This window comes from Sardina pilchardus, chromosome 13, assembly GCF_963854185.1.
Source record: "Sardina pilchardus chromosome 13, fSarPil1.1, whole genome shotgun sequence".
Classification (NCBI taxonomy): Eukaryota; Metazoa; Chordata; class Actinopteri; order Clupeiformes; family Clupeidae; genus Sardina; species Sardina pilchardus.
In genome coordinates this window covers 30,522,478-30,545,339 of record NC_085006.1, presented here as the reverse complement: position 1 = coordinate 30,545,339, position 22,862 = coordinate 30,522,478, and the positions used below count along the sequence as shown (strand labels likewise).

Here is a 22,862-nt window from a genome sequence, read left to right as displayed (position 1 = left end):
GGAACTTACTCTTACCAGTCAGCGACCTCCAGTTGGAGGAAAACATTCAAGCCAGTCCAGCCAAGAGACAATGTCCTCGAAGAACATCAAGATCCCAGGAGAGGAGGTCCACTGACCAGCCGTGCCAGAGTGACTCAGATGAGGACCATGAGGAAGTGAGTTATACCTTGCGTTCCAGGCCCCACCGTGTAGTAGATGCTGGAACTGACATTGGGCCCTCCCAGTCAACGACACAACTACACTTTGGTCATCGTACCATGAGTCCTTTAACAGATGAGTTTCAACCCCTTCTACAGCAAACGGATCAGCTTGGTGAAGAAATTCATAGAGAGGTGAATGCCGATGCCGAAGCCGAGCCACCTGTACAGGAAGTTCAGGAAGGGTGCGATGTCAATGATGCCTCTGGAGGACCACTGGTCGGTGATCCGGAAGGGTTGGAGCCAGGACAACAGGATGAAGAACCCATACTGAGGAGGTCTGAACGTACAGTGAGACCAAGGGAAATGCTTACATATCAGAGTCTCGGTCAACCGTCATATCAGTCCTCGAGACCTGAAGTGCAGGTAGTAGCATACAATCCCCCAGTGGCATATAACCCACCAATTCTTTTCCAGAATCAGTTGTCACATCCTACATTTTTTGAGTGGCATCACTACTTAAGGCCTGTCTTTGGGGGTTATGGTAATGGGGTGGGAGTTTTCACATAATTAAAGATGTCAGGAGACCTCTTCTAAAAGTAGGGGAGAGTGTAGCGGATGACTAATGTGCTAACCTGCAGTCCCCCTTCCCTAGTATTGGTACACAGTATTATCAATATGCTTTGAGATGGTGACATCATTCTGGGTCAACTCCAGTCCACTAGGGAGCAATGGTGTGTGCCACGTCACCGCACTCACCTGGGTAGGCAGGATAAAGAGAAGGAGTTTGGGATCCTACTTTGAACTCCATTGTCTCCATGCCTAAACACCTGCCTTCTTTGTTCTTTTACTTTTAAGGTAAAGTGACTTTTCTTATGGGTTTTGAACTGATAAATTGTCTGTGTTAAAATGATGTTAAAAAGCTAATGACTTGAGCTGTCCTACTTTGGAACAATATATATATTCAGGTTGTAATGTTTGTTTGAGCAATGTGGATGAATGAATTAAGCACATGGCACTGATACAGGTTACTGTTTGTTTGAGCATTTGTTGAGTAATGAATTAACAAGCACATGGCATCGATATGCAGTTTAATCTTTGATGTATAAGATGGTTATGATTGGGTATGCAGTGATGGTTGTATGTTGAGATGAAATGTGTTCATTAGTGGTGGTGATTGAGTGAGAGCTCTAGTTTTAATGTGAGAACCTTGTGTAATCTGTGATCTTATGGCTGTGTTAATCTTATGATGATGTTAATGAAAAGTCAAGTATTTAGGAAATAATCCTTTTAATGCATCTTTTTATATTGATCTTTAATAAAAAGGAACTCCATTGTCTCCATGCCTAAACACCTGCCTTCTTTGTTCTTTTACTTTTAAGTGTAAAGAACTTGGTTTGTGCTGGCCCAAGTTCCCCTAGGCTTGAGGCCGGTAACATGTGCATAGCTCATCATTGTCTTGCTTTCCCCCCTGTTCTGTGATTATCTCAGGCAAAAATTAGGGCGGTAGTTTCCAGACTGCCTTAGCAGCGTGAATGAATTCACCGCCCAAGGCAGGATGAGAACACCCAGGCTAGTAAAATACTGTGTTCACAACAGTAAATTATTTGGGAAAAATCACTGTTTTTGGTTTCAATATATTTTATATTTTTACTGTGTATTTCAACATCACTCTCTGTAGATAACTTTCACTCTTGTATGGAAATATAAATATGAACCCCATGAAAGACACAGAGCTTTAGATTTTGAGCAATAGTGTGTGCATGTTGAATCCAAAATGTCATATCTGATTAGTCCCATATAGGAGAACTGTTCTGCATTGATTTGGAATCAGTAGGTTACATGATGCCAAATCTATTGACACAAAAAGCCTATGGTGTAATTCAGAAGGTGCTTTATAGACGGTCCCAAGTCAAACTCTGGTCATCATAGCCTCTATCAAATGTTGACTTGAAGCTGCTGGGACCTTGAATTTCCCCTTGGGGATCAATAAAGTATCTATCTATCTATCTATCTATCTGAAGGGGAACACTTCCAACACCCTGGAGCCACGCCTGAGACGTGCATGTCACGCAGGTAGTGTGCACACTCTATGAGAGAAGGGACATGAGAGAAGAGAGAGAGAGAGAGAGAGAGAGAGAGAGAGAGAGAGAAGTTAGACAGACAGAGAGGGAAAGGGTCACTTACTGCAGACGACCTCTGGATATTTTCCGTGGCGTTACACAACTGCAAAGTGGTTCTGTGCGTCTGTTTGTCCCTGCATGGGGTTGCGTTAGATTCAAGTCAGATGTTTGTTTAACTGTATCAGACAACGCTGTGAAATGTGTGCGGAAATTTCTCACATTATGATGACTAGAGTTGAGGATCTTGAATAAATTGTGCGCTATGCCTGCAGTCCAGCCACACACGGTAAGCGCTGGATCCAACTTTGCATTCAACTGCATCAAAGATTCAAATACATTAAAGCTGTAATAAACAACTTCCGATTGTTTAGCAAGCTGTGTAGGTTACTAACCATGGGGAATGTGGGGATGACCAGGGACCAGGGGAGTGTGGTCGTGTGGGCAGAGGTGAAGCTCCGGAGGTGAAGCCGTCCCTTTATACTGTATTTATACCCACAGCGGGTGGCCAAAGTGGCAGAGATGTTGATTTTGAACACGCTCATACAGTGGTGCAGGCTGTCATGCTGCGCACTGGCAATAGTCTGGGGCTCAGTGCTTTGCATCTTTTTACATCTAAGGGTGCTTGGACGGGGTCAGGAACAGCTGGGTTGCCCAATAACTGGTTGCCCTCTACCTTTTCAGCCACTGCTGCCTTGTTTTGTTGGATTCAACAAGCTTCTGGACATTGTGGAAGACGGGTAGGTGCTCTAAGTTAAACTGAGAGATTTAAGGGGCATGTGTATCTCAAGCTTTCATATGTGTTGTACACGATCTGACCAGTCTGATTTGAAGTGTTATTGATGGATGTTATCAAGATCTTGTGTAGTGCAGGGGAAAATGTATGACGACAACACAATGGCTTTAAACTTATTTTATTTTTATTTGGTTTAAGATGTTAGCCATATCATTGACTCTCACAAACAGATTCATTATTATTATTATACTCCTTGAATGTAATATGACAGTTAAGGCTCATAGTGGCCAGTATAGGGCTCGGGATCATGACGTGAAAACTTCGCGGGCACAGCCATATTGGCAGCCTCACTCCCTAGTTTACTATGGATTACTATGGATTTACTCCCACCTATTAGTGTGTTCCTGTTACTTAGTTTTTGCCTTCTTGGTCGTATGTTGCTGTGTAGTGGGGTGTAACAGCGCAACCCACGATCGCAAGAGGAAAAGAATCGCTATATTTCTGCTTCTTGTCTTCTGCATCTGAATGAATGGATATTACGTTCGGTGCGCTACCAACATGGCGGCTGTATATAGAAGCAGAAATATAGTATCCCGAGCCCTATTCATGGGTTTCATCAGGTACCTTTCCACAGGTGTATTAATCAAGCCCCATGCAGTCTGCATTGATAATCAAGGTGCTTGACTTTATACGCCTGTGGAAAGGGACCTGATGAAACCCATGAATAGACATGATTAGGTTTGTGTTCTGGATTCAACTCCTGAAGGCTCCTGTTGAAAGTGAAATAGTGGCTATGTCTGAATCATAAGTACACACGCTGGGCAGCGTGCATTTTCCGGAAGTTACGTCAGAATAGACTGTCCGAAAGTCAAGCGCTCTCACTAGATGGGTACTTCGTTTGGCGTGATTTCCAAGTGTGCATCGATGCATCTTTTTTGGCCTCAGATATCCCATAATCCATTGCGCAGCGCAGGTCAAGCTCCACACGTCATACAAATCGTCAAGCAACACCCCCCCCTCCCCGAGTCAGGTGACGCTAACTAGTTTGTGCTGTCCAAATGTAGGGACGCATACTGAGTCAGCTAACTGAGACACTACTGGAAAGAACGGTACTATTCAGCGTGCGCCCTTGACAATTGGACACGGCCAATGTTTTATCACAGGCTCACGGGACTCACAGACTTAATTGATCTCAGGTGCTAAGTGAGTGAGTAAATGAGGCCACATGGGCTCAGATAGGTACATGGGATTGGGACAGCACAACATGAGGTTACCTTGGCAATGTTGCAGCTTACGGTTTTTCTCAGTAGCTTTGATGCTTTTCTCACATCACTATTAACATTTGCACAGCAGTTAATGCATTTCTCAAAACAATTGGTGCAAACTGCAAAACCTAGTGGATAATCTGCAAAAGCACGTCACTTGCGCAAAAGCAAGTATTCATGTTACAGTAATGAAACTGCCAGTGTCATCAAAATTAGAAGTCTTGACACTCGTTATGAACAAGATTAATGGCCTTGTCATATTTTCATTATGATTAGTATCTCAATGTTTTCCAATGCAAAAAAGGTCAGAACTCTGTGACATACCTGATGCTCAAGACAGCACTATACACTCGGCTACTTGTACAGCCATTTGATAACTAAGTTACACATTGAGTGAGTACAAACACTTAATATGTACATTTCACATTTTTACTGTATACACTCTTTGCAATTCTGCAGCATTGTGACAGAATTTGATAACTAATTCAACAATGTTCTATGTAATGACTCAAGCACTGAAGACTATTAGTTTTATTGGGAATGACTATTCATCAGCATCCATAAATGTAGCTCATTTTGACTGACATGACAGAAGCAAATGATAATCTTATAAAAAAGCAGAGAATTGTATGTATGAAAGCAACTGATACATGTCCAAAAGCATTTGCAATTTGTTCAGAGGAAGGAGGAATTGCTACTATGATGTGGAGATTGAACTAATAGTTAGAGAATTTTCATTCTGATCTGAGAAAAGCACCAAACCGCTGGAAAACTGTAACAACAAAGACCGTGCACGTGTGTCGTGAGCCATGCATGGTGTCGTGTTACCCTTGTAATTTCCGGATTTCCTATGGTCTCTGCGGTAAACGTCACAACGCTTTGAAGTTTGAACTGTGGGTAATTCCTTTTGGTAAAGTCTGCAGTGATGCAGACTTAAGGAAAGGACCACACGGATAAAGAAGAATTGCTGGATTTACTTGATTTGATCATGTACATCGGTTGCACATGAATAAAATGTCTAGGTTTGCAAAACTGATTCATGCTGTGATAGCCCAATATGATCAAGTAGTTTCAGTGAAATTGAAATAAAATGTATATGAAGTATTTATGTAATTTCAACATCATGTGTTATACAGGCAGAACAGGAAGTAGGCATTCAGATATACTTAACATTGCAATATCAATGGTTGAACAAGTTATAATTTGTCGTCATGATGTAGATGAAACAGACAGGAGTGTCAGGAGGTGTAGGAAGACTGCACTGCATGTACAATTTTCCCTAAGGAGCTTGTCCTATGGTATTTGTTTTGTCTTCCACATTCATGAAAGGGTTGGTTTGAATGTTGAGTCATGTTTCATGAAACAGTCATGAACGCTTCATGTGCAGTTCATGACAGCTGTTATGAATGTGTTATGAACGAACCCGTCAAGTAAAGTGTTACCGTGATACCTTTCATTTGAGCCCAAGATTAGGCTTCTACACAAAGGGGTTCTTATATGCAGCAATCATTTGATTGTCAGTATGCATTTTGGAAAATCAAAAGTCCCATGGGGAGTTTCCATAGGGCATTTAAAAAACGCATGAGCCTACCTTGGCAAATAATGGTCTAAAGTACTCATATGTCATGCTATATTGATCTACATTTGCACACAGCTTCACAAGACCTGGTGCTAGGGCTCAGTTGTGTTTCTAGGACAGAATATATGACTTAGAGGGCTGATATGTGGTCATTTCAGAGATGCTTGCAATCCGGCAGGAAGAAAAAGCTATACTGTAGCCTCTGTAGCCCTGTGTCAGTACATCAAACAGTTTGCTTTCCAAGAAACTACTTTGAAAACCTTGAAATTTGTGCTGAATCATAGCGTTAATGAGATAGAACAGGAGAATAACCGGAATGTGAGTGGGAGATAATCATGGTGGCATCAAAAGTCAAAGTCAAAGTCAAAGTATACTTTAATATCCCAAAGGTTGGGCAATTTGTTTGGTCAAAGTGCACATTTCAGACATATAGACAATGACACATAGACACATTAGGCCTATAACCTCCCAAACACACACAGACAACAACAACAACAACAACAACAACAACAACATTTAGCAATAAATAATAAAGAGTACACTAATCTTCAGTACACTTCAGTAGCAGGCTTAGAGCACATAAACCTGACATTCCAGGGTTAAGATAAATTAAGATAACACTAAAAGAAACACAGTATTACAAGAGTAGGCAAAACAATCATCATCAACAATCATCATCTTGATCTGTGTCTTTCATTAGCAGAGGGGACAAATGACAAGCTAAACCTTTTGGTCCTAATTGACCCTTGCAACAGCCTGCTGCTGCCACGTTTACTGACCACAGACCACAGGACAGTAATTACCACAATTACCGCGGTCAAGCACATTTGCACATTTGATGACAATATTTGCACGCAGGCACATACTCAAGTGGACATACCCCCTTCCCCCAAACTCATGACAGAGCCACTTAGAAAGAGGGCTATTGTAATTACTTGGTGTGCCACTCCCTGTGACAGTACCAAGTAAGTAGATAAATAAATAAAAATCACAATTACTGATCTACATGTCACTAGATGAATTGAGGCTCCTGATGGCCACTGGGATAAAGGAATCTCTGGCACACCTTGTCCTTACAGCAGGGGCTCTGACGAGACGGCCTGAAGGGAGCAGACTGAAATCCTTAAAAAGGGGATGGTCAGGGTATTTCAAAATTAGTTTAGCCTTACTCATGACCTGTTTTGTATACACTACATGTAGTAAGATTAACCCCCAGCCACCTTTGCTGCCACATTAACTAGCCTTGAAAGCCTACCATTACTGCTCAGTGGCAGACCACCATACCACACAACAATACAAAAGGACAAAACAGATTCAATAAAACTTTGATAAAATAAAGTCATTAGGGTCTTACACACATTGAAGGATTTCATCTTCCTTAAAAAGAAAAGGCGTTGTTGTGCCTTTTTACACATGGCATCAGTGTTGCTCTCAAATGACAATTTGTTGTCAATAATGGTTCCCAAATATGTATAATCTGTGACCACATCCATAACCTCATTCTGAATCACAGTATGCCAGCCCTATACGCAAATTGGAGTGGATAACTGTTCCCCAACCCACTCAAAATTACAGCAATTTTCACTATGCCACCCGCAGCACTGATTATATGATTAGGATGAGAGACTTCCTCACCTACACTCCCTCATCCACTTGGGCTCCCAGTGATTTCATCAGTTCCTCGTCTGAGCTGACTCTTCCCAAACCCCAGTGCATAAAAATAAAACAGATAAGATATGTTAAAGGAAAAAGGGAGACACAACAATTATATGCAAGCAAATCATCTGATACTCACCAGAATTTTCACAGACCATCATCAGACTATGCCTTATCATTGCATTGCTTTTTGGAACAATTGACAGAAGTGTTCGCCCGTAACAGCCAATCGAAATTGGCGGCGAAGCCGCCACACAGGAAATTAACCTATGCCTCAGCAAGGCTCTCAGGTATCAAGACCAAACTTAGTACATGGGCTCAGGACCCAATTACTGTGTTGCGCTGCAGTCAACTGTCCTGCATATTTCAACAAAGCTTTTACGTATCAAAACCATTTCAGGTTGTTTGTTATGACAGTGCCTAGGAATTGGAATGACTCCAAAAAGACAGTGGAAATGGTGACAGACTTCTGCAGAGCCCCCTCCTCTCTCCCGCTCCTTAACAACAGAACTCTTGACACTGTCTTTTGCTAGTTAAGCTCCAAATTGTTCTTGTCACAGCATGCACCAGACTATTTGAACACAATAAGTTGTGTTTCATTCAAAACTAGACTGTTTCATGTAATTGTAGCGTAATGTGGTTTGATAGATTGGACAGCCCTGACTTTTCCTACAGTGTGGTGAGCTATTGTTGTCAACACCTGAGGGCTATAGGCTATAGTACCATTACTATTCATGGGTTTCATTGAAATCCATGAATAGGAAATGATGAAATGATGCACGACCATTCAAAAACATGACTGGTTTTCTAAAGATACAAAGCTTAATGCTCATCGGTGAAGTGTCCCTTTAAACTGTAGTGCTAAATAAAATACAATGTATTATTAGAATTTAGCAACACCTTGATAAGGTACTCCACCAACCCTCAGATACTTAAACTTCATGCAATACCCAGTAGCCCATGAGGCTTCTTTGCTGGTACTCAATGTGGTATACTGGCTCATGTTCAATACACTGTAAAGGGTGTGGTCATAGTTGTATTGAGTATTCTGCAATTGTGAGTATTGGGTAAGGTTTTAAAGTTTGGGGTATTACTGTGAAGTGTTGTAAATAACCATGCATGTGTCTGGCAATTGGTTTGTCAAGCAACATTTCTAAGAAACATACTTCCTCTTTTGTTTCTTGTGTTTTTCAGGTTGTAGTACTGTATGCATACATGATTTCATGTTTTTTTTATACCAAGCATGAGGATAGAGGGTAGATCTTTAAAATGGCGCTATCTGTTTTTGTAAGATGGATGAATTGATTTTAATGACATCGTTTTTTTCTTGTTCTCTTACAGAGATGGGAAGGTCCTCCCCCCTGACCAGAAAGGTGAGTCACTACCCACACTAGTCCCGAAAAGAAATGGACATTAGTTATAGAGCAGCTCTTTTGACCTGCACTACATGACTTCTCTAGGTCAGAGGTGTCTTATGCCTGCATCTCCACTAGATCTCCACTAGAGGGTGCAATTTAGCCGAGTTAGCACACAGGAATTCCAAAGCATGTACTGTAGGTTGTTGTGGCTTCCCCCTAACGTCTATTCTGAGAGTTGTCAATTTTCAGATCTCCTTTACTGGTTGCACACTTACCAGCAATGCCAGTAGTGTATGCTGTTGTGAGATATTATACTTATTATGTCAACTGCAAGCTACAGCCAAAGAAATGCTTTAGATCAAACTACAAAACACTTTAGATCAAACTACAAAAAAGCCTACCAACAACATTTCCAGATACAATTTCATCATCATAATAACTGATAAAACTTAGCCACTAAAGTTTTCAGCAGCTACACTCACATTTATGTTATACAAGTATGCAACTTACTTAACCATTCCTAACAATAATTAACTGCAAATATTGTGTACTAATATTTAGCCTCATACTGATGGTGAAAAACTAAATTTCTTTCCAATACACCTATAACATTTGAATAATCTAAGCATTGTCCACTCCAACATACCTATGAGTATGACATTTAAAGTATATGTATCTAAGCATTTAAAGTATACATATTTTATTAAGCGCTTCTTATGATTTGTATATTGTAGTATTCGTTTATTTTCATTTGGCTATTGATTAAAGGCCATTGACTTTTGTGGCTTTTGACCAACTTTTTAAATTGTTTACTGTTAAGCTTAAATCCCATAACATAATGTAACATGTAAACATTTAAAGTATACATATCTAAGCATTGTCCACTCCAACATACCTTTTACAGTAGCCTACCCATAATTCCCAACTGTTAGCCGCAGTTTACATATTGATTTTGCTAAATTTGTTCCGCTATGAGGTTGATGGGGGCAGTTAATATGGTATTATATGATTTGGTTGGTTTAACTTGCATGAAACACTGTCCTGTGGTTTGTACACAATGCAGCTAATGCGCAGGAAATTACTCTATTCATATCTAAGCATTTAAAGTATACATATCTAAGCATAGTACACAACAGATAGTGCCGGTACTTGATTATGATCGGCTGAATCACGTTCGATGCTGTTGTAAAATCTTTGAGCCTTGAACCTTGAGCGCATTTCATTTGATATGGCTGCGCTGCCATAACTTAATGCAAAAGTTACAGTAAAGTAGCTGCGTCACGACGCTGCTTGGCAACCATTCAGATAAAGGACATTGTTTTTGGTGGGAGAATGATTATCTGTGAATAAATCGTTACATTCCTTGTTGCTGTGTTTGCATTTGCCAACTTTCCATTTTTCCAACTTTGTTTTTATTGTTTTCTTGATATTACAACACACTGTATGAAAACAATGTACAATGTAGATTTGACAAAGTATATTCCCTCCCCCCTTCCACTACCCTGATAGCAACATCGAAAAAAAAACAACAACAACAACAACAACAGCAACAAAAGTCTTGAATATTCAGATAAACAGACACACAAAACATTTTTTTTTATTCCTCAAAGGATGTAGATTACACAAAAAAAAAACCCACATAAATATTTCAAGATAATTCGGGAGGGTTTAATTGTTGTGAAACAAAGTGCTTACCCTGATTGTGAAACCACCCACATATTATGGCTACTGTATGTCGTTGTCAGCAGACATTTGTGTGTAGTTGAACCAGCTTGTTTGACACCTGTCTACAACATTCAGCTACAGTAGCTACAGTATGTGTGATAAACCAGGTCTCGATAGTTAGTTTGTTTATTATTTAGTTGATTGAGAATTATTGTGTACAGTTCAGATTAGGTACTCACTGTAGTCAGCAATTTGATTTTACTTTTGCTTTGCTTTGTGTGTGCACGGCAGAACATGAGTGGGGTTTCAGTTCACACGGCGTATATTTGATAACTTTATTTCCATCTTTCATTTTGAGAGATTTGCCTTCCTCTCAGCCCCCTTCCACTCACTCCCTCTTCCTATCTTGTCGGACTCTGTACTTTCCTTGTTGTTTTTCTTGAAAAAGTACCCCACAAACACACGCTGCGTAGAAATAGCCCAGCTTTTGTGCCACTCCATCACCAATGTGTCCTTCGCCAAGTGCCCGTCTGTGGTTTGGTGAAGATGCCCGCTGTCTGTGTGGTGTACAGTACAGTACAGTAGCTTGTAATACTTTGGTTGTTTAATTCTCTGGTATTTGAAGGGGGTTGTGTGACCACGGGGCATTAAAATAATAAATACTGTGAAAATGAAATAATTTACACTGACGCAAGACATTCCTCAGAACTTCTTCACTTCTGCAGAATCCCACTATCTTTACACGCTGCTGTAAAGTAACACACACATGCACACCACACAAGCTAATTTCCCATGGTCCCACGGGGCAGATGGTGTGGTGATTGGTTGATTTGGCCACGGTGGGGTGCGTGTGTGTGTGTGTGTGTGTGTGTGTGTGTGTGTGTGTGTGTGTGTGTGTGTGTGTGTGTGTGTGTGTGTGTGTGTGTGTGTGTGTACGTATCAACTGAAGTAGATGTGTTAATCTGGGGTGTTGAAGGACATTTCACCTTGGACACAGGTCAGCAGTTGAATTTATGAACTCCCTTGTTTTGAAGAATGAGCTGAATTAGTAGATTATTATTGTATGATTTAGGGGTGTCACGATACCAAAAAATCAGTAGTCGGTGCCAATACCAGTACAATTACACGATTCTCGATGCCAAATTCGATACTATCGTTAAAAAAAGGATTTTCTAAAATCCCATGTACTTAATGAATTGCTTTATTGAAATATTTGCAGAATACGGAAATATAATTTCTATAACATACAGAGCATAACAGAATACAGTATCCAATTGCGAGCATATCATAGGCTTACACATAATTAATTAAATCACTTTTCTAATGGATTGTATAAAAACCAACACTTGCATCGCCTTTTTATCGCTCTGCTTTCATATAATGTGAATGCTTTATTTGAAACACACACATTCTGTAACTATTTATACATTCTATGTACTGAAATGTCTTATCTTCATAACAGCAAACTTAATGCAGATTATGGCCTACTATTCATATATTACAACTCCACCTCTTAAATTCAGCTGTCTGGTTGAAGCCTCAAAATAAACAAAGTAGCAGGCTAAGCATCATACTCTACTGGTTGGACCGTTCAGTTTCCCCACATGTGTTTAAGTTTCAAGGTAAGCTACTTTTTCTCCTTGGGACAGGCCCTTGGAGTCTTGGAGTTGAAAAACATTAGTATTGAGATGGTCAGTCAACTTGAATGCAAGAGTTTTAATCAAATGTCTGCAGCATAGCCTGCTAATGATGCTAACCGGATTTTAAACAGCAATTTAGCTAGTCGTCTTCTGTGCGTCATTGCGTTCACGATTGCGAATGTTCTATTTGGATTGAATAGGGAGGGAAAGTAATCTCATCGCCACCTGGTGGTTGCGTTCCTAGAGGCTAGCGGGAGAGGTTGGGATTTTCTTTTAGAAAAAATATAGCCTATCTCGGCCCACGATCGGAAGTTAGTTAAATGCCTTCAATATGCTATCCATGTAGGTCAGCTCTATTGCTTCTAGTGGTCATACTTTATTTTTTAGGATCAGTTTAATTGTTTTGAGTTTGTTTGTAACATGGTGATAACGAACTACAGTAGCTAGCTACAGTAGCATTTGACGTCACCAGTTTGGGCGCTCCATCTCCAACTGATCAAAACGGCAATTTGCTTAACTTGCTTATCATATTTTTGTAATAACAGAGAGCGATGTAAACCGCGTGGTAATTACCTTTATGTTGGGATAACTTGTGTTGTGCTCCTACTCACACAAGAGCTGGCAGTAAGTGTGATTGTCTACTAACTAACCAACTAGCTAACAGGCTAATAAACAAACCATGCTAGGTGAGTAACGTCGTCGAAGGGTGTCACGTCACTTGAAGTTGTAGTCCATTTATGAAATGAAACGAGCAATTACGTTTTTTTTTTTAAATAAGGCGAAATAGAGTCTGATATTTTCACAGTTAGTAGATTATTACAGTATGCCGACTGAAAAATATTTTTGGTGGATAAGATCGCTGGTATAGCTGCGTAGTATTTTTTTGAAAAGTCGGTCTATGGGACTTAACATTGGAGCTGCTCTTCGATAGGAACGCAACCACTTGGGGCGCTGGTTTTCACTTTCCCTCCCTGCATGTCGTGGGCGGGTGTCCATTGAGCATGACAAGGAGAATGAGTTTACTTCTACTGTTTGGTAAAGTTGCACGCATAGTCTACAAAAGTTGCGGAAGAACTATGCTTCCACCCGGGCAGCGTCAGATTACGGTGGCCCTGAAGTGCAAAACACAACACAAATAAGACAACACAACACAAATAAGACAACACAACACAAAAAGAGAAAACACAACACAAAAAGAGACAACACAACACAAAAAGAGAAAACACGGCCCCGAAGTGCACAACACAACGGCAAATCACACAACACAACACAAAAAGAGACGACACAACACAAAAAGAGAAAACACAACGACAAATCACACAACACAACACAAAAAGAGACGACACAACACAAAAAGAGAAAACACAACGGCAAATCACACAACACAACACAAAAAGAGAAAACACAACGGCAAATCACACAACACAACACAAAAAGAGACAACACAACACAAATAAGACAACACAACACAATTAGAGAAACCTCGGCCCCGAAGTGCACAACACAACGGCAAATCACACAACACAACACAAAAAGAGACAACACAACACAATTAAGAGACAACACAACGGAATACCTTCGGGCCACATGAATCGTCGCTGGGACACGTACAGGCCTACAGCCCGCAGAAAATAGCATGCTGGGTCTTCACATGTCCATAAGAACCCACAGTAATGGAATATCCACGTTGTGTTTTATTCATAATATGTTTGGTGTATAATCCAACTCATACAAAAGCAACAAGTTCGAAACAAATCATCAGAAATCAGGAAGTAAAACAGCTTGTAACTCTGTCACCGTTCTAGATACCGTCATATACCATATGGTCATTTTTGTCAGATCCCCCTAGTTACCGTGGTAGCTACCACACATCAGAGCCATGGCTTTGCCCCACATGTCTTTCTGCGACGAGATATTCAAAACCGGAGGAGATTGGGCAAGAGAGCTGTCAACCAGACTCCCCAAAAATCTCCAGAATGTTAGCTTTCATTTGACACCAATATTATGCTTCTACTCAAAAAGGGGTTCTTGTGTAAGAGTTTTATTGTCAGTAGCCTATGCACCATTAAATCTTCAAATTATTTCAGCCTGCATGTCTCTTTAAATCTTTTAATGAATGTTACGAGGACTTTATTAGGGTTTATAAAGTAAAGTCGCAGATCACTGAAATCGTCTACCCCTTGGCTTCAACATTATCCGGTTTTCAATGACGAGGCATGTGGCTGACTAGTGCTGTCGTCATTCAAAGCTAGGGAGCCTGATTGACAGCTCTCTTGCCCAATTTCCTCCGGTTTTGAATATCTCGTCGCAGAAAGACATGTGGGGCAAAGCCATCGCTCTGATGTGTGGTAGCTACCACGGTAACTAGGGGGATCTGACAAAAATGACCATATATGGTAGCCTATATGACGGTATCTAGAACGGTGACAGAGTTACAAGCTGTTTTACTTCCTGATTTCTGATGATTTGTTTCGAACGTGTTGCTTTTGTATGAGTTGGATTATACACCAAACATATTATGAATAAAACACAACGTGGATATTCCATTACTGTGGGTTCTTATGGACATGTGAAGACCCAGCATGCTATTTTCTGCGGGCTGTAGGCCTGTACGTGTCCCAGCGACGATTCATGTGGCCCGAAGGTATTCCGTTGTGTTGTCTCTTAATTGTGTTGTGTTGTCTCTTTTTGTGTTGTGTTGTGTGATTTGCCGTTGTGTTGTGCACTTCGGGGCCGAGGTTTCTCTAATTGTGTTGTGTTGTCTTATTTGTGTTGTGTTGTCTCTTTTTGTGTTGTGTTGTGTGATTTGCCGTTGTGTTTTCTCTTTTTGTGTTGTGTTGTGTGATTTGCCGTTGTGTTTTCTCTTTTTGTGTTGTGTTGTCTCTTTTTGTGTTGTGTTGTGTGATTTGCCGTTGTGTTGTGCACTTCGGGGCCGTGTTTTCTCTTTTTGTGTTGTGTTGTCTCTTTTTGTGTTGTGTTTTCTCTTTTTGTGTTGTGTTGTCTTATTTGTGTTGTGTTGTCTTATTTGTGTTGTGTTTTGCACTTCAGGGCCACCGTATCAGATGCATCAGTACGACCGCGCTTACAGGAATGCGCTGGTTGGTTTTCATGGAGACAGACGCTGTGTGCACGGAGGGGAGAGGCTGTGTGTGTGCGCGCATATGTGTGTGCATGAGAGACAGACGCGTGAGTGACAGAGAGGGGGAGCAGAGAGAGGAAATTCAGCTTAACGAATGTTGCGTGTTTTTCAGTAGCGTTAAAAAATAGATTAAAAAAAGTAACAAAATGCAATATGTGGCGGCCGGTGCTGAATCTGTGGCGCATGGCCACAAATTAGTCTATGTGGGGGAAACCAGAGGCTTTATCAGAGAATGTCTAATAAGGGGAGAAGGACCACTAGCGAAATACTTCCGCATGGTACTGCAACTAGAGGGCGATCGCAAGCAAGTGATGAATGAATGGGTAGCAATGGAGCTGAACTCCCCAGTACCACATTTCTCGTTATATAATTTTTTCTCCTAAAATTGCATTAATGCATGCGATGCAGGATAACTTGACTTGACAATCAGCTGACCAATACAATTTTCAATACGTGTTGTTATTCCTAAAAACCCTTTCAAAGTTTTTATGTCACGTGACACAAGCGAACCACTTTACGGCCATAGACCTAAAAGAAGGTTCAGCTTCACGACGGTCGTAATCGGTCGCGATTGTCGCGAGCATCCATGAGCTAAATGCTAGCATGTTACAGGGAAAACGGCCCATCCTATGAAAAGCAGAAAGGACATGAGTGACTTTTTATTTAATTTCCAGTGGAAAACCTATACTCAGGTAGCTACTACGACAATGTACATTAAGAAATGAAGTTGTCAACTGTGAAAAAAACGAGTTCTAGCCGCTTAGCCCCATAGACCACAATTCATTTATCACTTGCTCGGCAACGCCCCTAGCGGAATTTCAACAGATTGCATGAACAATCCGGTACAATGGAGTTAATAGGAAGTGGACCGGCTCTCCCTAAAGGGGCTCTGGCTTTATCTACCGCTCCGGGGGAAACACTGTACACATCAGTTCCGGAAGAGTCGCAGCACCGATGCTTATGATGACGTCGGTGCTTACGGTGCTTCAAAAAAATAGGCATCGCCGGTGTTTTCTCATTTTAGAATCGAGAGGTATCGCAAGTATCGGTTCTCGTGACATCCCTAGTATGATTACTATTATACTTGTATAATAGGTACTGTATAATAGTTATGCCTTACAGTGTAGCATTAATATAGTGCAGTAGTACAGTTGATGTGTCCCCAGTGTGTCTTATGCTAGCCCAGTGTTCTACAGTAGCCTACAGTAGCCCAGTGTGTCCTGTGCTAGCCCAGTGTGTCCTACAGCAGCAGCCCAATGTGTCCTACGGTAGCCCAGTGTGTCTTAGCCCAGTGAGTCCTGTGCTACGCTAGCCCAGTGTGTCCTTCAGCAGCCCAGTGTGTCCTATGCAAGCCTAGTGCGTCCTATGCTAGCCCAGTGTGTCCTATGCTAGCCCAGTGTGTCCTATACCAGCCCAGTGAGTCCTATGCTAGCCCAGTGAGTCCTATGCTAGCCCAGTGTGTCCTATACCAGCCCAGTGTGTCCTATGGTACGCTAGCCGAGTGTGTCCTTCAGCAGTCCAGTGCGTCCTATGCTAGCCCAGTGTGTCCTATACCAGCCCAGTGTGTCCTATGGTACGCTAGCCGAGTGTGTCCTTCAGCAGTCCAGTGCGTCCTATGCTAGCCCAGTGTGTCCTATACCAGCCCAGTGTGTCCTATGGTACGCTAGCCGAGTGTGTCCTTCAGCAGTCCAGTGCGTCCTATGCTAGCCCAGTGTGTCCTATACCAGCCCAGTGTGTCCTTCAGCATTCTTTCCTCATGCTGACACATGTCTCAGTGATGCCACACTGTCTTTATTGGACCTCTGATGCACTGCAGGACCTGAATGATCGGATGGTCTCCGCTCAAAACAAAACCAGTGGTCAGTTTTGAAAGGTCATGCGATTGCAGGTTTATCCGGTGACTGTAGGAAAGAGTTGCTAATTAGGTGAATGTGAATGTGTGGTTAGTTGTCACAGATTCCTCTTTCTAAATCAACTCCTCTCCTACATGTTTTAACAGATACGCCCCCGGAGTCTGAGAACAGCTCCTCAGGTAGGTACAGCCAACGGGAATCTGCCCTTTCTCTTTTAGCTGACTCATGTTTTGTCCAATGGAAATGAAGACAAATGAACTAGCAGGCAGCAGATGGGACCTCTGCTAATATGATATATTTTTTGATCCCGTGAGGGAAACCTGGTCTCTGCATTTATCCCAATTTGTGAATTAGTGAACACGCACTGCACACAGTGAACACACAGTGAACACACACTAACCCAGAGCAGTGAGCTGCCTGCCCAACAGCGGCACTCGGGGAGCAGGGAGGGGTTAGGTGTCTTGCTCAAGGGCACTTCAGCCATGAACTGGTCGGGGATCGAACCGGTAACCCTCTGGTTACAAGCTCGAAGCCCTAACCAGTAGGCCACGGCTGCCCACGGCTGATCCACATTCCCTCTCAGAACATAATTTCAGTGTGATTGGGCCCCCCTAGAATTTGGCCTTGCATCACTCCCCCTCAGTATGGCAAGATGTTACAGTGTTATTTCTGCTGTTCTATGATACAGAGACGTCAAGTGAGGGAAGCTCGTCAGAGGAAGAGGAAGAAGAGGAAGATGAAGACGAAGAAAGACATACAGGTAAGCTATGAGATCATGGGGTCTTTTAGAGGAAATGAAGGCATCTATAAACTGCCAAAGAACCATGGCATCTGTGGTGTAGGTGCTACTCTATGGGTTCATGGTGTCTTTTAGAGGAAATGCATATTCTACCCTACTGCCCATCAACTGTCATGAGGTGTAGGAGCCACTCGTTAGAGGCCCATACACACAGAGTCTGATTGTTCGCATGTGAAATTTTACGTCAAACAAGACTGTTCTGAAAGTTGTCCTATGTCCTCGGTGTATACAGACTAATTAGAATACATGTGTTTAATAGCCTGCGTAATTTCGTGCAAATATTTTGTCCGAAAAATTGCTTGCTGTGTACGGGCCTCAACTCTTGTTTACATATCTTTTAGAGGAAAGGCATCTATAAACTACTATTGAACTGTCACCTAATGGATCCACTCGTGTCTCTGAAAAATACACTGAAGTCTAATTTTTTTATTTAAAGTATAGTTTTTGGGGCTTTTTGCCTTTATTTGTATAGGACAGAGAGACAGGAAGCAAGCAGGAGAGAGACATGGGGTGTGAACGGGAAATGACCGCAGGTTGGACTTGAACCTGACATGGCATGAGTGCTGTAGCCTGTTGCGCCACAGCACCCCCCACATTGAAGTCTAGTTTTAACAGACACAACTTAATACTAGTATTAGTACCGTCCAACAATATAATATGATATTAATAATATAATGATAGTATTTATTTTTTTGTTTGTTAATTTTCATATCAAATTATTGATAGTCATGTTGACGAAGCTACGTATTACCTGATAACGTGCAGCTGACCCCTGATTACATGACCTGTTAATGAGCGTGTTACATGCACACTAAACAACTGATTATTATCGGGTTTTTGTAGTTATCTGGTTATTCAAGTGTTCATGTAAATGGAATAAACCGATATTCATTATCGGATTACTGCCATTATCGGTTTATGAAAAATCCGTTAAACACACCTACTGTAGCTTTCTGTCAATATTCTGATTTCTTCGAGACATGTACAGTATACACCTGAAACGGATTATTCCAGTTACCTGATCATTGTCTGTAATTGTTTTTTAGTGTGCATTGTAAACGCACTCAATGACGCCTCTTTCTTCTTGTTTTACAGCGGAGAGTGATGAAGCCGGGGCTCATGACACAAGTCACGGTAAGCTGAGGAACTCTCTTTGACGGTGGCCAAAAGATGGCATGATGCCCAAGTTCATCATGGCTCTTCACAACTCTTCATTTGTGGAGGGAGTGTATAATAGTTTGAGTTTATTTAATGTTTAATGTACGTGCCACAACTTCCGATGACAGTGGAAACGAATCAGAATCAGAATCAGAATGAGAATGAGCTTTATTGGCCAGGTTTGCGTGAACAAACAAGGAATTTGACTCCAGTTAATCTTTGCATTCAAGTACAACACTCAACAATAACATAAAAAACAGTAAAAGAAATGTACTGCAGCATAGACTATGTGAACAGAACACTTGAGTTATGTGCTTGATGTAGCTTCCCAGTTAGTGTGTAGTGTAGTATGTTCTCTCCACAGTAAATAACGACTTATGTGCTTGATGTAGCCTCCCAGTTAGTGTGTACTAGTGATGTTCTCCTTACAGTAAATGTAAGGATGTTGTGTAAATGTTAGTGTGGTATGTTCTCTCTTCAGTAAATAACGAGTTTGTGTTGTTACCACAGAGGAGGCCCCTGACCCAGAGGCTGAGGAAAAGCAAAATGGTAAATAATTACACAGCCAAAAAAATCATAAATGCAAAAAGATATATAAAAATGCAGAAACAAATGGACTGCGGTTCTGATGTTTTCAGGTGTTAATGGAAAGGCGTGCTGTGCTAAGTGCAGGGCCATTCAGGTACGTTATATCTACGTTATTGTTCATTTCTACACTCTGTCTTTGTATGGAAGTGTGCAGGTCTATACAGAACGCTGAAAGTTGAAAGAGGAAGTGGCAGCCCTAATCACACAGTGGAAGATGGTGCATGATTGATTATAGCATCAGTTTAGTCAATACGGAGTGCAGACCTAGTACATCAGACTAGATTTGGTTATTTACAGTGTCATTTTATATTATTCCAATGTTCTATTTCTGTTTCTATTCTAGAATCATGACTATGAACGTGTTACGCCACGGAAAATATCCAGAGGTCGTCTGCAGTAAGTGACCCTTTCCCTCTCTGTCTGTCTAACTTCTCTCTCTCTCTCTCTCTCTCTCTCTCTCTCAGTGTATCTCTGTATCAGTAGTCTGGTCAGCAGCAGACATGGCCATGTTGTCTCCAGCCAGTGATACAGTATGTAGTAAAGATGGCGTGGACGTCCACTGAGAGCCACTCCTTTACTGAGTCTCCACGTGGTTTGCTCTCTGTGTCCTAAAATGACCTTACTGTCCTGTAACTGACCCTTGGCAGATGGGTTGTGGATCTGTCCGAGGTTTCTTCCTATATGCATCTCCAATTCTAGGGAGTGTTTCCTCACCCCTGTTCCTCATGGGCTCTCTCTGAGTGTTTAATACTCTGTAAAGCGCCATGGGACATGTGTAATGTTGCTCTATAAGTGTGTGTGTGTGTGTGTGTGTGTGTGCCATGAGACACGTGTAATGTTTTGGCGCCCTATAAGTGAAATTAAATTGAAGAATTCAAATATGAAATGATGACCCCTGCTGCAGGTTGACCCTGGCGTGTGAGGGGACGTTCGAGTGTGCGGTGACCGGCCTGGTGTTCGAGGTCTCCCAGAGCGTCCAGATCAAGTACTGCGTCCTCTCCTGGAGCAAGTTCGGCTCGTTCCTGAAGGACTCGTGGAAGTTCGCCGGGCCCATCTTTGACGTGGACTGCGACCCGGCCATCCTCAAGTCCATCCAGTTCCCACACTCCCTCTGTCTGGCAGGTAGGGCTGGACAAAGAGCGCCCCCTGGCTGTGGTGGACGGTGCATCAGAGGCGGACATGCCAGTTCCAGAAAGTTAAAGTCCTGCCATATATTCTCTCAATAAACGAAAATGATAGCAGCAGTGGTATAAGCGGGATAATCAACTCCGCCTGCGGCGTCGGGACCTTATTACCACTTCGAACGTGTTTATTTCCCTATAAACGCACGGCACGTCGTTGATTATCCCTCACTTATCTGATCTAGCTGGCAGCTAATTAGGATGAGCTGGTTCACTAAATGGCTGGATCAGAGACTTGGCCGGACTTTTACTTCCTGAACCCGGGATGTCCTCCTCTGCTGTGTGTGCTGTAGTCTACTGTTTTTGAAGTTTCACTCCAAATATGGATTTACACCTGTACACAGCACTTTTGCTATATTTGTTCATCATTTGGATATACAGTATATGTCTCCATCTGACAGACTTCCTGTCTTTTTCTTTTTTATGTCTTTCTCTGCCTTATCTCATTCTCTCCATTTTATTTTGTGTCTATCTGTCTGTCTGTCTGTCTGTCTGTCTGTCTCTCTCTCCCCCTCTCTCTGTCTTTCTCTCCCCCCACATCTGTCTGTCTGTCTGTCTATCTGTTTGTCTCTCTCTCCCCCTCTCTCTGTCTCTCTCTCCCCCCACATCTGTCTGTCTGTCTCTGTCTGTCTGTCCCTCGCCCTCTCTCCCTCCCTCTGTCTGTCTGTCTGTCTGTCTGTCTGTCTCTGTCTCTCTCTCTCTCTCTGCCCCCCCTCTCCCTTTCTGTCTGTCTCTGTCTCTCTCTCTCCTACTCTCTCTCTCTCTGTCTGTCTGTCAATGTCTCTCTCTCTCTCTCTCTCTCTCTCTCTCTCTCTCTCCCCCTCTCTCTCTCTCTCTGGTGAGCAGACGAGGGCAGCGAGGGCAGCGATGTGAAGTTCAGCGTGCTGCACGTGAAGGACAGCGTGCCGCAGATCGAGCCCTCTGTGGACCACTCAGGCAGCCACATCAAGTGGGCGGTGACGTCGCTGTCCCCCGTGGGCCCCGTCGTCCAGACCGTCCGGCCCGCACAGCACCACGGCGTGGTCCTCGTCTACAAGGAGGTGGGCCAGCAGGCCTCGTACTCATTCAGGGTCTACCTGGCCCCCAACAACGGCTCCGACATCAAGGTGAGACCAAGGGCAGTGCCATAGCACAGTAGGCATCAAGGTGAGACCAAGGGCAGTGCCATAGCACAGTAGGCATCAAGGTGAGACCGAGGGCAGTGCCATAGCACAGTAGGCATCAAGGTGAGACCAAGGGCAGTGCCATAGCACAGTAGGCATCAAGGTGAGACCAAGGGCAGTGCCAAGGGCAGTGCCATAGCACAGTAGGCATCAAGGTGAGACCGAGGGCAGTGCCATAGCACAGTAGGCATCAAGGTGAGACCGAGGGCAGTGCCATAGCACAGTAGGCATCAAGGTGAGACCGAGGGCAGTGCCATAGCACAGTAGGCATCAAGGTGAGACCGAGGGCAGTGCCATAGCACAGTAGGCATCAAGGTGAGACCAAGGGCAGTGCCATAGCACAGTAGGCATCAAGGTGAGACCAAGGGCAGTGCCATAGCACAGTAGGCATCAAGGTGAGACCGCCGTGTCATACTGGACTCTCTAAATGCTCCCTCATGCCACACTATGCTTATAGTTCAGCTACTGGTCTGGCTATCACCATATTAAGCATCTTTTACTGTAAGATTGAACATTAGTCTGGGGAGTCTGCGCTTTATTTCTACTGCACAAGCTTAATGAATATGTATCAAATCATACAGTAAGTCATGGGGTTATTACAAAATGTGGGAATTTCACAGTTGCTACTGAGAGACTTCAGTGGTATTCATTTAATTCATTTCTTCATTTTCTAAAATATGACCGTTCTGTTTTGAAGACAGAAGCAGAGAATGGAGAAACAAACGAAAGGCAACTAATGTGTAGTTAATTTTTTAATCCTTAATTATATACCACAGTATATCTTGTGGTATAATGTGCTGATGGTGACATGATGTTTTGAGCTGT

The 22,862-nt window shown here is 42.5% G+C and overlaps 1 protein-coding gene across 1 annotated transcript in view; it reads left to right on the top strand.

Annotated features, from left to right (window-relative positions):
- The window catches only part of si:dkeyp-97b10.3 (uncharacterized), a 46,673-nt gene that overhangs the window by 15,556 nt on the left and 8,255 nt on the right, over window positions 1-22,862 (top strand). Inside the window, exons 2-10 of the mRNA XM_062553358.1 lie at window positions 8,835-8,866; window positions 17,295-17,327; window positions 17,837-17,908; window positions 19,043-19,081; window positions 19,616-19,654; window positions 19,744-19,787; window positions 20,037-20,089; window positions 20,598-20,815; window positions 21,721-21,980. Of these exons, the coding sequence (XP_062409342.1) occupies window positions 8,835-8,866; window positions 17,295-17,327; window positions 17,837-17,908; window positions 19,043-19,081; window positions 19,616-19,654; window positions 19,744-19,787; window positions 20,037-20,089; window positions 20,598-20,815; window positions 21,721-21,980 (790 nt within the window). The remainder of the gene's footprint in view (window positions 1-8,834; window positions 8,867-17,294; window positions 17,328-17,836; window positions 17,909-19,042; window positions 19,082-19,615; window positions 19,655-19,743; window positions 19,788-20,036; window positions 20,090-20,597; window positions 20,816-21,720; window positions 21,981-22,862) is intronic.